The sequence below is a fragment of the Cynocephalus volans genome, chromosome 2 (genome assembly GCF_027409185.1).
Source record: "Cynocephalus volans isolate mCynVol1 chromosome 2, mCynVol1.pri, whole genome shotgun sequence".
Taxonomy (NCBI): Eukaryota; Metazoa; Chordata; class Mammalia; order Dermoptera; family Cynocephalidae; genus Cynocephalus; species Cynocephalus volans.
In genome coordinates, this window is record NC_084461.1 from 108711114 (window position 1) to 108727398 (window position 16285).

Consider the following 16285-nt stretch of genomic DNA (forward strand, 5'->3'; position numbering starts at 1 on the left):
AATCAAGTCTTTATACAGTATTATTGATTATTCAAGAATAAAGAGACTAGGATTTGAAGAATAAGTTGGGAATTGCTTTGTAAATAAGTGTTAATAAACATGTGTTCTATAGAAGAATGATATTTTGATCTTCTAAGTGGGAAGAAATCACAGAATTATGGTGTTATGAAAATGTCTTCTTTCTGTGCTGTCATTCTGTGACGAGACGTGATCCATATAATTTAATTTCTTGGTTAATTGTCTGAATTCCCGAGGCCTGCTCTTTTAGCTGCCCAAATAGCTTTTTAGCAGTTAAAAACATGTATTTATATTCTTTTTTTTTTTTTTTGGTGACCGGTAAGGGTATCGTAACTCTTGGCTTGGTGTCGCCCGCACCGTGCTCAGCCAGTGAGCGCACCAGCCATCCCTATATAGGATCGGAACCCGTGGCCTCGGTGCTCCCAGTGCCGCTGTGCTCCCAGCGCTGCAGTGCTCCCAGCACTGCACTCTCCCAAGTGAGCCACGGGGTCGGACCTTTATATTCTAAAAGTTTAAAAATGTATTGCGCAGTTCTTTGTTTTCTTAAACAAAGTATTATGAACATAATTGGTATTTTCTTAGTGTTTCAGGGTGAAAAATTTTTGTATGATTACTGTTATATAGTGATACAAGATCAGTTGGAGAGTGTTAGGTTGTATATCTGTCTAAATAAGTGCAGAAAAATGCTGTTTGTGTTTTTAATAGATTCTTTTCTGGTTGTTGTTTTTTTGGCCTTCAACTATATTTTTTCTTGCTTTTTGATATTATATGTAGTACTGCTGGCAGCACTTTGTTTTTCTCTTCTGATTTGCTTCTTTTAACCTGGTAGCCATACTTATTGGAATTATATCTAAGTTAAGAGAACTAGATTTCAAGAGAACTTCTTTAGGAATTAAGTAAATGCATGTATTGGGCTAAGTTGCTCAGAAAACTTTTTTCTTATTTTCTTAGTTTTCTTGATATTGCTAGATTAGGAATCTGGATTTGAGAGCTGTTGCTGCATATTGTCATGTATAATTGTGTTTTTTCTTTTCCCATTGAGATTTGTGTTCTCATATTGGAAAAAAAAAAAAACCGTCTTTATTATGTAATTTTGAAAAATGTGAGCTTAGTAAATCTTGAGGAAAATGCATTTTTATTTTTGTGGGAGCCAGGGAAAATAACTTTTAATATTTCAGAAGGAAATATTTAGTGAAACTTTTACTTGCTTGTAGTGATTTTTATTTTTTGTTTATTTTTGGGGAACAATTTAAACTTTCTTCAGGGAGAATTTTTGCTTGATCTCTCTTATCATGTCTGTACTTAAGCTAACATGTCTTTTGACCTCATTATGTTTCATTTTGGTAGAAAATGCAGTTTATAAGTTAATTTTTGTAAATATACACGCATAGTAGAAGACTTCTTGCTTCTAAGTGAAGAAGCATCTGATGTATTTTTTTTAACAGAGATAAATTTGAGTTTATAAAAAAGGATATATTTTTCTGTTGAAAATTGAATTGTTATTTCAATTGAAATGGAAACATTGGTAGGCAAGTGAGGAATAAAATGAGATTTAAGAAGAGAAAAATAATGTTGAGATGTGAGAGTAGAATTTTTAAATAGAAAAGCATTGCGGAAGTTTTGCAGTAAACATTTGATTAATTGATGGGTTCTACCTTGCTTTCCGAATGAAAAAAAGTGCAGCCAGGTGGGCTGAAATCCTGCTCTTCAGTTATTAGGGTACCTACTGTTGGACAAGTCGCTTAACTTTTCTGAGCTTTACATTCTTTATTTGGGATTTCTAATATTTACTTTCAGTGTAGTTGTAATTTGAAAGATTATGTGTATAAAGTATGGACATATATTAACTCTTAATTTGTGTTGCTTATATTTATTTTATGTGATACATATATTCCTGAAGAGCAAAATTTTAGTTGACTTTATATAAATTTTAAATGGATTCGAAGAACCTGTTTAAAAGAATCTTTAATGATAACTATTGTAAAGCAAATAGTCACTTTCTAGTTTCTTCAGTTGCTCATAGCAAGAGTCTGCATAATGATTCTTGACTTTTAGGAAAACATTCATTTTCAAACAGGCCTTTGTAGTTAAGTGCTTTAAAAAATGTGAACAAGGTTTAATAAGGGCCACATTACCCTTGGGAGGTGTTTTTTTTTTTTTTTTTTCCCCCCCATGTAAAGGAACTGTTAGACCCGAGGGGGTGTTCTTTAGTTACTGTGTTTCAAAAGAGAAAGCTCTCCAATGACTTCTATTACTTACTACATTGTGAAATTTATTTCCAGATATGTCAGTTGGTAAAAGAACACAAAGAAAGGAATTATCAGGGTAAAGATAGTTTCAGAGTGAGTTTCAGTAGTAGGTTTATTTTACTTATAGCTTATATTTATGGCTTGAATTTTAAGTGCCTTGTGGGTTATGAGACTAGTACTGTTCTCTGATAGAACCACATAGGTAAGATCACCTTATGATCATGGTTTGTTTGCACTGTGGTAACTAAAGCCCCCTCTTGGATGGAATTCAAAGAGGAACTGGCTTCTATACTGAGTTTTTCTCTCTAACAAAGAGACTTACTGTGGGGCTCAGTATACTTTTATATATAATTTTAAGTCTTTTAAACTATGCTATAATATATAGGTCTTGCATATATATTGATACATTTATTCCTACGTGTCCTTTTTTTGATGCTGTTGTGAAGGTATTGGTTTTTAAATCCAATTTTGGGTTCATTGTTACTATAGAAATCTAGTTGATTTTTATATATTGACCTTTATCCTGTAACCTAGCTAAAACTCACTAGTTCTAATAGACATTTTGTGGATTACTAGAATTTTCTCCATACACAATCATGTTATCTGCAAAGAAGAATAGTTTTAGTTTTTCCTTTCCAATATGAATACTTTTTGTTTTCCTTGCTTTTCTGTACTGGCAAGAACTTTCAGTACAATACTGAATAGAAATGGTGAGAGTAGACATCTTTGTTTTATTCCTGATCTTAGGAGTGTCTTTCACCATTTAAGAATTATGATAGTTGTAGGATTTTCATAGTTGTCCTTTGTCAGGATGAAGAAGTTTCCTTCTATTCCTACTTTGCTGGGATTTTTATTGTGAATGCATATTGGATTTTGTTAAGTGCTTTTTCTGTATCTGAGATGATCATCTGAATTTATATCTTTTATTCTGTTAACATGGTGAACTACATTGATTTTTGAAAATTAAACCAACCTTTCAATCCTTGGGTGAACCATAAACAGATATATAAACATAAATAAATCTCTAATAGCATCTAAAAATATCATAATAGCATATTTTAAAGATGCACAATAATTTCAATGTAAAAACATTACAGTTTAACTAGACATGATTTTGTTACATTTAGGCACTAGATCTGTGTTTTGTATTTATTTATTGAACTTTTGGAAATTAACTTTTATACATGATGAAAGAATCAATTCTCTATTCTTGCATCCTTAACTACTAGAGAATAGTGAAGTTTATGTTTCTCGTATATTTCAGAACAAAGTAGAAGAGATGATTTAGAAGCATTAGGTCATATGTTCATGTATTTTCTGAGAGGCAGTCTTCCTTGGCAAGGCTTAAAGGTAATTGTTTTTGTGCTTCCTTATTGAATTACATAAAATGTTAATATATATTGTTTTTCTCTTCCAACTAACTAATTTTAAAATTACCACATTCTCAAGATTTTTTTTCTGCTTTAGGCTGACACATTAAAAGAGAGATATCAGAAAATTGGAGATACAAAAAGAGCTACACCTATAGAAGTGTTATGTGAAAATTTTCCAGGTAATGAATAATGCCAAATCAATACATGTGCACATACACAGAAAACCAGAACTACTAATTTTCATTGCATAAGTTTATAAACACTTTTTTCTCATTCTTTAAAAAAATGTGCTCAAAGTTTGATTTAAGAGATGTTAGCATTTGATGCATAGACCACAGGGACAGTTTGTATATTTTCTTTCCAGGATGGTACTAAGAGGAAAAAAAAAAAATCCCATCTTTTAATAGTGTTAAACAATTCCAGCTGAAGTAATTAATATTTTCTTTAGTGACATACTTTTAATATGTTAAAATATTTGCTGAGGAATACCAACTATAAAGTTTGGTGTATAATGTTTGTTATTTGGGTCTCAATGTCAAGTTCAAAGGAAGTGTATAAAGTATTATTTGATTTAGTTTTCAAAGTACAGTAAAATCTTATTGATCTTACTATCTTTATGCTAATTTTATATTAGGGAGCAGTATGAAGTTATGTAAATAATTTTGTTTTCAAGTAGATTTATGGCAACTCAAATTAAACCAACAAAAATTTACACAAGATTTCTAAATGAACAAAGGAATAAGAATAATTTATTGTTAATGTATTAAAATGCCTGCTGTGATTTGTGCAGAAACATTAAGAGAAAAGAGAACTGAATTTAAAGATAGAAGACTGAGTTCCTGTCTTACTTCAATATTCAGTTTCTTCTGTAATATCATCAATGTAATAATGAAGTTGCTCTTTCTCAAGTTTGCTTATGTTATTCATTGACAGCAAATTTTAATTATATATTTTTTCTTGCTGTAACATCTAGAAGTGGAAAATTAAACAAATTTGGGAAAAATGGGGGTGCCAAAGTAAATTAGCCAGGTGATTAGCTAAAAAGTGGAATAGTGGGAGAGTCACCGTGTGAGGAAGGTCACAGGGTACCACTTTTATTGCCCATTGAGCTGTACTTGATTCTTTTTTTACTGGCTGTAAATGAATTGGAGCAGAAAAGCAGCTAGGTGTAACCTGCTGTCTCATACCACAGTGATTTTCTGTGTGCTAATGATGAAACATTCTGTTTTACTAATTGCTCACCATTTTTCTGTTAGTTTTTATGGGGTTTTTTTCCTTCTTTTCCTTCTGGAAAGCATGATGCTAAAAAAATCTCTCTCTCTCTAATACATTTGGGAATTAAAATATAAATTTTAGCTGTTCCTAATGAAATGAAGCAAAAATAGCCGTTGTTAAACTAAACTTCTCAATTTTCTTTTGTTCCTATTTTCCTTTTCTCCTTTCTTTTCCCTTTTTTAAATTTCTTTCTAACCAAACTCTGAAAATTTTAAATTGCAGTAGAATTTTGTTACTTTTTAGTGTTTTTATGATACAATGTGCTTTTAGGTATTTAAATAACTTTATTATTGAGTATTATATGAAACTGTAGTCAAAATAATTTTTATATCCTTTCTAGAAGAAATGGCAACATACCTTCGTTATGTTAGAAGGCTAGATTTTTTTGAAAAACCAGACTATGACTACCTAAGAAAGCTTTTTACTGACTTATTTGATCGAAAAGGATATATGTTTGACTATGAATATGATTGGATTGGTAAACAGTTGGTGAGTACTCTATGCTATATAATAAAAGATTATTTACAGTATTTATCTTTTTCGATAGTACAAATCATTCTATTGAAAAGAGTTCAGAACAAATACTTTTTTAAAAGGATTCATTTTATTTCCTTTTTTAGAACATATCTTCAGGTAGCACCATACTATTATTCTTTGAATTTTGTAAATGCTTTACATTTGAACTCCCTGCTTTTTAGAGTGATGAGTTATTTTGAACTTTTCTTCCTGATTTAGTTCCTAATGTCAAATATATCCTTTTTGTATAATATCCCTTTTTTTTTTTTTTTTTTTGTCTTTTTCGTGACCGGCACTCAGCCAGTGAGTGCACTGGCCATTCCTACATAGGATCCGAACCCGTGGCGGGAGCGTCGCCGCACTCCCAGCGCTGCACTCTCCCGAGTGCGCCACAGGCTTAGCCCTGTATAATATCCTTATGATTAATTTAATACTTTGATGAAAATTAAAAATTTTTACAAGTCTTCTGAGTCAAAATATTGATGATAAGCAACTTTATTAGTTTATTTTTGAAAACTATTTCTTTAATTTTGTTAAAGTAATTTATTCTATTTATACATTAGCTTTGGAAATGAGACATAAACAAATACATTTTCATCATTTTGATATGAAAAAGTAACCTAAAAGTAATGACAGCATTGGGAGATCTTTTGTACATGTAAAAATAAATATAAAGTGTTTAAATATTTCAGAAACAGTTTAAAAAAATTAGCTATGGTCTCTTTGCTTTACCTGGTTAGCTTTAACAGCATATTTCGAGAATGATATCTTAATTTATTTAACAGTATCTTTTAGTTTTTTTCCTTGATTCTTTTAAGTGATTAAATAAATGATTTTAAATAAGGTTTCCAAAGTAGAATGTATAGGTACCGATTGTTATTATATTGTAGCCTACTCCAGTGGGTGCAGTTCAGCAAGATCCTGCTCTCTCATCAAGCAGAGAAGCACATCAACACAGAGATAAGATGCAACAATCCAAAAATCAGGTTTGCTGCCCTTTTAGATATGAAATATCTTACTTTGTCTCAGGGTTGAAATGCATACTTTTTTCTTCAATAGATAAAACAGATTATACATACACACACTGAAGGATTGAAGATATATTTTCAACAAACTGTTTATTTAATGATAATTTTGAAATGTTTAATCATAGTGGTATAAGTTATTTAATAGTGTAATTGTATAAATTAGTGTAAAGTTTGATCGATATTTGATATTCTATTAGAATGTATGTACACCCTATTGGAATGAATTTTAATAGCACTTGATCTTTCTAAGTATAGTCTAGTTTAGTTCAATAAATTATTTACTGAGTTTCTGCTTTTTGAAAATTACTATTATACATACTGTACAAATGCAGAAGTAAGGAAGATGGAATAACCTATAAGAAATGATTTTGTAATTAGTGGCTAAGAGCAGTGTTGTAGTTAAGAGCTCACTTAGTCTCTGGAATCAGACATACATGCATGTGGCTTGACCCTGGGCAATTTAATTAATCTTTCAAAGCCTCAATTTCCTCATATATAAGATAGAAATAATGCATGTTAATACCTAGCATATAGTAAGCTTTCAGTAAATCTTAACCCTTGTGGCTGATATTACTATTATCATGATTATTTCAATAAATGCACAAATAACTACATTTTAAAGCAGAATAAGCTATATCACATGAAACATGTTAATAAAGTGCCATGGAGGATCATATGTACGGGGGATCTTTAAAGATTTTATGGAAAAAGTGACTTTAGAGATGAGCCTGAAGAATGAATGGAATTTTTAAAGGTAAATGAATGAGAACATTTTGGGGAGAGTGAGCAGTATAAAATATGAAGCAGAAGTTTAAAAGTGTAGAATTTGTTTAAGGAATAGCGAGCAGTCCAATTTGCTAGGAGCAGAGAGTAGGCAGAGTTGGAGTAGAGAGGGAGCAGAGAATAGGTGTGAGACAAGGCACAGGAGAGTGATTGAGAGTGGAGAGTTCATGTTTCTTCGGTAAGGGATTTGAGAGCTGTTGAAATTTTTAAGCAATGTTTTCATTATTCTTTTTTGTAAAAAGAAGCTTTCTTAAAGCCATCTTTGTTTTGTTTTTTTTTATTTAATTTAATTTCATTTTACTTCTCAAAATACAATGTACTTGATTTTCATGCCCCTTTACCCGTTCCTCTCCCCCCTCCTCACCCCCCCTCCTCTCCCCCCCTCCTCACCCCCCCTCCTCTCCTCCCCTCCTCTCCTCCCCTCCTCTTCCCCCCTCCTCTCCCCCCGCCCCACATCGTATCTGTGCACTTGGCTTAAACAGTTCAAGGAATTTTTGTGGTTATTCTGTCTTCTTCCCCCCACCCTTTATTTGTTTTTGTGTTTATTTATTTATTAATTTTTAGCACCCACAAATAAGTGAGAACATGTGGTATTTCTCTTTCTGTGCCTGACTTGTTTCACTTAATATAATTTTCTCTAAGTCCATCCATGTTGTTGCGAATGGTTGTATTTTGTTCTTTTTTATAGCGAGTAGTATTCCATTGTGTAGAATACCACAGTTTCCTTGTCCACTCATCAGATGATGGACATTTTGGCTGGATCCAGCTCTTGGCTATTGTATATAGAGCTGAAATAAACATTGGAGTACAGGTATCCCTTCGGCATGATGATTTCCATTCTTCTGGGTATATTCCCAGCAGTGGGATCACTGGGTCATATGGTAGATCTATCTGCAGTTGTTTGAAGAACCTCTATATCATTTTCCATAAAGCCTGCACCATTTTGCAACCACACCAACTGTGGATAAGAGTTCCTTTTTCTCTGCAACCTCTCCAGAACTTATTGTTCAAGTCTTTTGGATTTTAGCCAACCTAACTGGAGTGAGATGGTATCTCAGTGTGGTTTCGATTTGCATTTCCAGGATGCTGAGTGATATTGAGCACTGTTTCATGTGTCTGTTGGCCATTCGTATATCTTCTTTTGAGAAATGTCTGTTCAGATCCTTTGCCCATTTTTTAATTGGGTTATTTGTTTTTATGTTATAAAGCTGAGTTCCTTGTATATTCTAGATATTAATCCTTTGTCAGATGTATATTTAGCAAGTATTTCTCCCACTCTGTTGGTTGTTTTTTTACTCTGTTAATTGTTTCTTTTGCTGTGCAGAAGCTTTTTAGTTTGAAAAATCCCATTTGTTTATTTTACTTTTAGTTGTCTGTGCTTTTGAGGTACTATTCATGAATTCTGTATCCATTCCTATTTCCTGGAGTGTTTTCCCTATGTTTTCTTTAAGGAGTTTTATTGTATCAGGGTTAAATGTTTTTTAATCCATTTTGAGTTGATTTTGGTATATGGTGAAAGATACAGATCTAGATTCATTCTCCTACATATGATTATCCAGTTTTCCCAGCACCATTTGTTGAAAAGGCAGTCTCTTACCCAGTATGTAGACCTGCTGCCTTTGTCAAAGATCAGATGGCTGTAGGCATATGGGTTTATTTCTGAGTTCTCTATTCTGTTCCATTGATCCATGTGTCTGTTTTTATGCCAGTACCATGCTGTTTTGGTTATTATAGCTTTGTGATATAGTTTAAAGTCAGGTAGTGTTATGCCACCAGTTTTATTTTTATTTTTATTTATTTATTAACTTATTGCTCGGGATTGCTTTGGCTATGCGTCTCCTTTCGTTGTTCCATATAAATTTCTAGACAGCTTTTTCCATCTCAGAGAAAAATGTCATTGGAATTTTGATGGGGATTGCATTGAATTTGTAGATCACTTTGGGTAATGTGGACATATGCACAATGTTAATTCTTCTGATCCAAGAGCATGGGATATCTTTCCATCTTCTTGTGTCCTCTTTAATTTCTCTCAACACTGGTTGGTAGTTCCCTTTATAGAGATTTTTCACATCCTTGGTCAGCTTTTTCCTAAATTTTTTATTTTTTTGGTGGCTATTGTAAATAGGCTAGCTTTATTGATTTCTTTGTATGCATGTTCACTGATGGAGTATAGAAATGCTACTGACTTTTGTGTGTTGATTTTGTACCCTGCAACTTTGCTGAAATCATTTATCAACTCTAGGAGTTTTTTTTTTTTTTTTTTTAACTTTTATTTTGTAGATATATTTTGTGGTTGATTATTGTTGCCCCTTACCAAAACCTCCCTCCCTCCTCCCTCTCCTCCCTCCCCCCCAACGATGTCCTTTCTGTTTGCTTGTTGTATCAACTTCAAGTAATTGTGGTTGTTATATCTTCTTCCCGCCCCCGTTTTTTTTTTTTTTTTTGTGTGTGTGTGTGTCTGAATTTATATATTAATTTTTAGCTCCCACCAATAAGTGAGAACATGTGGTATTTCTCTTTCTGTGCCTGACTCGTTTCACTTAATATAATCCTCTCAAGGTCCATCCATGTTGTTGCAAATGGCAGTATTTCATTCGTTTTTATAGCTGAGTAGTATTCCATTGTGTAGATGTACCACATTTTCCGTATCCACGCATCCGATGATGGACATTTGGGCTGGTTCCAACTCTTGGCTATTGTAAAGAGTGCTGCGATGAACATTGGGGAACAGGTATACCTTCGACTTGATGATTTCCATTCCTCTGGGTATATTCCCAGCAGTGGGATAGCTGGGTCGTATGGTATATCTATCTGCAATTGTTTGAGGAACCTCCATACCATTTTCCACAGAGGCTGCACCATTTTGCAGTCCCACCAACAATGTATGAGAGTTCCTTTTTCTCCGCAACCTCGCCAGCATTTATTGTTCAAAGTCTTTTGGATTTTAGCCATCCTAACTGGGGTTAGATGGTATCTCAGTGTAGTTTTGATTTGCATTTGCCAGATGCTGAGTGATGTTGAGCATTTTTTCATTTGTCTGTTGGCCATTTGTATATCTTCCTTACAGAAATGCCTACTTAGCTCCTTTGCCAATTTTTTAATTGGGTTGCTTGTTTTTTTTTGTAAAGTTGTTTGAGTTCCTTATATATTCTGGATAGTAATCCTTTGTCAGATGTATATTTTGCAAATATTTTCTCCCACTCTGTTGGTTGTCTTTTAACTCTGTTAATTGTTTCTTTTGCTGTGCAGAAGCTTTTTAGTTTGATATAATCCCATTTGTTTATTTTTCCTTTGGTTGCCCGTGCTTTTGGGGTCATATTCATGAAGTCTGTGTCCAGTCCTATTTCCTGAAGAGTTTCTCCTATGTTTTCATTAAGAAGTTTTATTGTTTCAGGGTGTATATTTAAATCCTTAATCCATTTTGAGTTGTTTTTAGTATATGGTGTGAGGTATGGGTCTAGTTTCATTCTCCTGCATATGGATATCCAGTTCTCCCAGCACCATTTGCTGAAGAGGCAGTCCCTTCCCCAGTGAATAGGCTTGGTGCCTTTGTCAAAGATCAGATGGAAGTAAGTGTGTTGGTTGATTTCTGGATTGTCTATTCTATTCCATTGGTCAGTGTGTCTGTTTTTATGCCAGTACCATACTGTTTGGTTATTATAGCTTTGTAGTATAGCTTAAAGTCAGGTAGTGTTATGCCTCCAGCTTTATTTTTTTTGCTGAGCATTGCTTTGGCTATGCGTGGTCTCTTATTGTTCCATATAAATGTCTGAATAGTTCTTTCCATTTCTGAGAAAAATGTCTTTGGAATTTTGATGGGGATTGCATTGAATTTGTAGATCACTTTGGGTAGTATGGACATTTTGACTATGTTGATTCTTCCAATCCAAGAGCATGGGATAACTTTCCATCTTCTTGTATCCTCTCTAATTTCTCTCAGCAGTGGTTTGTAGTTCTCATTATAGAGATTTTTCACCTCCTTGGTTAACTCAATTCCTAAGTATTTTATTTTTTTGGTGGCTATTGTAAATGGGCAGGCTTTGTTGATTTCTCGTTCTGCATGTTCACTATTGGAGAAAAGAAATGCTACTGATTTTTGTGTGTTGATTTTGTATCCTACTGCTGTGCTGAAATCAGTTATCAATTCCAACAGTTTTTTTGTAGAGGTTTTAGGCTGTTTGATATATAGTATCATGTCATCTGCAAACAGGGACAGTTTGACTTCATCTTTTCCAATCTGGATGCCCTTTATTTCCTTCTCTTCTCTGATTGCTCTGGCTAGTACTTCCAACACTATGTTGAATAGGAGTGGTAAGAGTGGGCATCCTTGTCTAGTTCCTGTTCTTAAAGGAAAAGCTTTCAGCTTTTCCCCATTCAGGATGATAATGGCAGTGGGTTTGTCATATATGGCTTCAATTATGTTGAGATACTTTCCCTCTATACCTAACTTATAGAGGGTCTTTGTCATGAATGAGTGCTGAACTTTAGCAAATGCTTTTTCAGCATCTATAGAGATGATCATATGGTCCTTGTGTTTGACTTTATTAATATGGTGTATCACATTTATTGATTTGCGTATGTTGAACCAACCTTGCAATCCCTGGGATGAATCCCACTTGATCGTGATGAATAACTTTACGTATGTGTTGCTGTATTCTGTTTGCTAGTATTTTAGTGAGGATTTTTGCATCTATATTCATCAAGGATATCGGCCTGTAGTTTTCTTTTTTGGTTATATCTTTACCTGGTTTTGGTATCAGGATGATGTTTGCTTCATAGAATGAGTTTCAGAGATTTGCATCTGTTTCAATATTTTGGAATAGTTTGTAAAGAATCGGTGTCAATTCCTCTTTGAATGTTTGGTAAAATTCTGCTGTGAATCTATCTGGTCCTGGGCTTTTCTTTGTTGGGAGCTTTCTGATAACAGCTTCAATCTCCTTTATTGTTATTGGTCTGTTCAAATTTTCTACGTCTTCATGGTTCAGTTTTGGGAGCTTGTGTGTGTCCAGAAATTTATCCATTTCCTCCAGATTTTCAAATTTGTTGGCGTATAGTTGTTTATAGTAGTCTCGAATGATTCCTTGTATTTCAGATGAATCAGTTGTAATATCACCTTTTTCATTTCTAATTTTTGTTATTTGAATCTTCTCTCTTCTTTTTTTTTTGTTAGCCATGCTAATGGTTTGTCAATTTTATTTATCTTTTCGAAAAACCAACTTTTTGATTCATTGATCTTTTGTATTGTTTTTTGGGTTTTAATTTCATTCAGTTCTGCTCTGATCTTAATGATTTCTTTCCGTCTGCTAATTTTAGGTTTGGATTGTTCTTGTTTTTCTAGTTCTTTAAGGTGAAGTGTTAGGTTGTTCACTTGCCATCTTTCCATTCTTCTGAGGTGAGCATTTAATGCAATAAATTTCCTCCTTAATACTGCTTTTGCAGTATCCCACAGGTTTTGGTATGATGTATCATTATTTTCATTAGTTTCAATAAATTTTTTGATTTCCTGCTTGATTTCTTCTTGGACCCATATGTCATTAAGTAGAATGCTGTTTAATTTCCATGTGTTTGTATAGTTTCCAGAGTTTCGTTTGTTATTAATTTCTAGTTTTAATCCATTGTGGTCTGAGAAAATACATGGGATAATTCCAATTTTTTTGAATTTATTGAGACTTGATTTGTGAACTAATATGTGATCTATCCTGGAGAATGATCCATGTGCTGATGAGAAGAATAAATATTCTGAGGTTGTTGAATGGAATGTTCTGTAGATATGTGCCAATTCCAATTGGTCTAGAGTCTTGTTTAGATCTTGTGTTTCTCTACTGATTCTTTGCCTAGATGATCTGTCTAATATTGACAGTAGGTTGTTCAGGTCCCCTGCTATTATGGTATTAGTGTCTGTTTCCTTCTTTAGGTCTAATAGAGTTTGTTTTATAAATCTGGCTGCTCCAACGTTGGGAGCGTACATATTTATGATTGTTATGTCTTCTTGATGGATCATTCCTTTTATCATTAAGTTGTGTCTCTCATTGTCTCTTTTTTTGGTTTTTAGTTTGAAGTCTATTTTTTCAGATATAAGAATAGCTATTCCAGCTCGTTTTTCTTTTCTGTTTGCATGGTAAATCTTTTTATATCCTTTCACTCTTAGTCTATGTGAATGTTTATGGGTGAGGTGGGTCTCTTGTAGGCAGCATATAGTTGGGTCCTCCTTTTTGATCCAGTCAGCCAGTCTGTGTCTTTTGATTGGAGAATTTAAGCCTTTTACATTAAGAGTGGTTATTGAAAGGTGTTGATTTATTCCTAGCATTTTATTGGTTGTTTGGTTGTCTTAGGTGTCTTTTTTTCCTTGCTTTCTGATTTACTGTTTGGTTTCTGTGTTTGTTGGTTCCTTAGGTTTTAGATAGCGTTTTTGTTTGCTTGTTTTCTGTTCATGGATGCCATTTTTATTATACTAGTGGGTTTTGATTTTTCTTGGGTTTTTATGGCACTGGTAGTTATTTTTCAGGAACCAAACCCAGTACTCCCTTGAGGATTTCTTGTTAGGGTGGTCATATGGTAGTGAACTCCCGCAGTTTTTGTTTGTCTGAGAAATATACTATTTGCCCTTCATTTTGAAAGGATAGCCTTGCAGGGTAGATTATTCTTGGCTGGCAATCTTTGTCTTTTAGTATTTTGAATATATCATCCCATTCCTTTCTAGCTTTTAGGGTTTGTGATGAAAAGTCTGATGTTAGCCTGATTGGGGCTCCCTTATAGGTGATTTGACGCTTCTCTCTTGCAGCTTTTAAGATTCTCTCTTTGTCTCTGAGTTTTGTCAATTTGACTATGACATGTCTTGGAGAGGGCCTTTTTGGGTTGAATACGTTTGGAGATCGTTGAGCTTCCTGGATCTGAAGATCTGTGATTTTTCCTATACCTGGGAAGTTTTCTGCTACTATTTTGTTGAATATGTTTTCAATGGAATCTCCGTTTTCCTCCCCTTCTGGGATACCCATGACTCGGATATTTGAGCGCTTAAGGTTGTCTGATATCTCTCTCAGATTTTCTTCAACATCTTTGATTCCTTATTCTTTTTTTTTGTCTGCTTGTGTTATTTCGAACAGCCCATCTTCAAGTTCAGAGGTTCTCTCTTCAACTTCGACAAGCCTGCTGGTTAAACTCTCCGTTGTGTTTTCTCTTTCGCTGAATAACTTCTTCAGTTCAGCAAGTTCTGCTACATTTTTTTTCAGTACATTGATTTCCTTGTAGATTTCCTCTTTCAGGTCCTGTATACTTTTCCTCGTTTCATCATGATGTCTAGCTGAGTTTTCTTGTATCTCATTCAGTTTCCTTAGAATTATCACTTGAAATTCCTTGTCAGTCATTTCAAGGGCTTCTTGTTCTATAGGATGTAGAGTTTGAGATTTATTAACTTTTGGTGTTGTACTTTCTTGACTTTTTGTATTTCTGGTATCTTTTATTTGATGTTTATTCATTGTGGGAGGGGGTTTCACAGTCCACCAGTTTGAGACTATTGACTAACTAAGATGTTGCTGTGGTTGCCAATTTGGTATGGCTACCTCCGTGACTGCTCAGTTGGCCTCTAGTGCCTTGTGTGTGTGGTTGCCTCTGGTCTTGGGCCTCTCCGGGGAGCCACCTTCTGGTCAGCTTGGACTCTGCTGGGCTGCTGGATCACGGGGTGGTACCGCAGGGTGTGTGGTCTCTGCTGAGCTTCCACTTCCTGTGCTGGACTTCTCCCTGTTCTGTGCGCTCTGGCCCGGGCTGTTGGATCACTCAGTGGCGACCCCACAGGATGTGTGGTTTCTGTCGAGTCTCCGCCTCCCTAGCTGGACGTCTCCCCGCTCTGTGCGCACTGCGCTGGGCTGGGACGTGTCTTCTGCAGCCCTCATCTATCAGCTGGGCCTTCAAGACCCTGCTCGACACCACCTCCCCCAGGAAGTCTACCAGGTTTCTGCTAGGCGCAGACGACCGGTCACTCTGGGTGCTTTTGTAGCACTGTGTAGATCTTTCTCGGGACTTATCACCTTCCTCCTTGTATCGCAGTTATTTGTGTACTTGTCTTATCTCCCACACCAGAGCGTGAGCTCCTCGGGGGAGGCGCCTGCAGCACACGGTTCACCTTTGGATCCCCCCGGCGTGGACCGAGTCCGGTGCCCGCCTGCAGTCAGCTCTCTGGCAGGTTCAAGCGAACTCGGGAACTCTCCGACCACACTATTCCTAACCAGAAATCGGTTAGGCGTTTTTCCAAACTGGTGGCCGCAGAGATGGTATCTGCCTCCCGGTAACAGGAAGTTTACCAGGGGCCGGAGCACAGGGTGCATTGGAGTGACAGTCGGCCCAGCCCATACTTCCTTGCCCTCCCAACGCTGGCCGGGGATGCCCCACGCCACCAGGCCCACCAGAGACTCACGGAAGGAGTGGGAGGGGAGGCCGGCCCGCAGGTTCTGGGAAGCCCCGCGCCGGGGAAAGCAAGTGGGAAGGCTCAGTGAGGAGCCGAGCCGGGCGAGGAGGACTGGCTTGGCTGAGCTGGGTTGGAGCCGCCACCACCTGAGAAAATGGAGGCAGCCCCGGGGCTGGTGGGTGGCCCAGTGGGGCAGGTGGAAGCCGGGTGGGCGTCTGCCCCCCGAGCAGGGCCGGGCCGGGGGTCACTCACAGGGCTGTGCCAGGTCCAGCGCTCCCTCTCTGCCTCTGGTTTGTTGCCTTCCCCGTTCTCGGCTCCCGCCGCCTCGGGCTGCTCGCTTGGTCCCACGGCGCAACTTGGGCGCTCCCAGGAATCTTCTTTTATGCCGGCCTGAAACCTCGAATCATGAATAGGGCAGCTGGCTGCCTTCAGCGCGGCCCTGGCCTCCGGGATCCTGGCTGCATCCTCAGCAGCCCTGGCACTGTGTTCCCTCTTTAGAGACTCGCTTTTGCAGCTAAGAAACAGTTCTTTTCCTGGTCCATACTTCAAAGCTATTGCCTGTAAATGAGGCAGCCTCTCCTGCCAAGGGCAAAGTGGCAGTCAGCCCCCACGACTGGCCACCAGCAGTGGTCCTCCCTTAAG

The 16285-nt window shown here is 36.3% G+C and overlaps 1 protein-coding gene across 6 annotated transcripts in view; it reads left to right on the forward strand.

The window, feature by feature from the left end:
- CSNK1G3 (casein kinase 1 gamma 3) overlaps positions 1–16285 on the forward strand; it is a 104638-nt gene that overhangs the window by 64586 nt on the left and 23767 nt on the right. For 4 of the 6 annotated variants that reach the window (XM_063085314.1, XM_063085316.1, XM_063085317.1 and 1 more), the window contains 4 exons: positions 3532–3617; positions 3735–3819; positions 5256–5404; positions 6322–6417. In XM_063085314.1, the coding sequence (XP_062941384.1) occupies positions 3532–3617; positions 3735–3819; positions 5256–5404; positions 6322–6417 (416 nt within the window). The remainder of the gene's footprint in view (positions 1–3531; positions 3618–3734; positions 3820–5255; positions 5405–6321; positions 6418–16285) is intronic. The other 2 variants (XM_063085315.1, XM_063085318.1) reach the window with 1 other exon arrangement.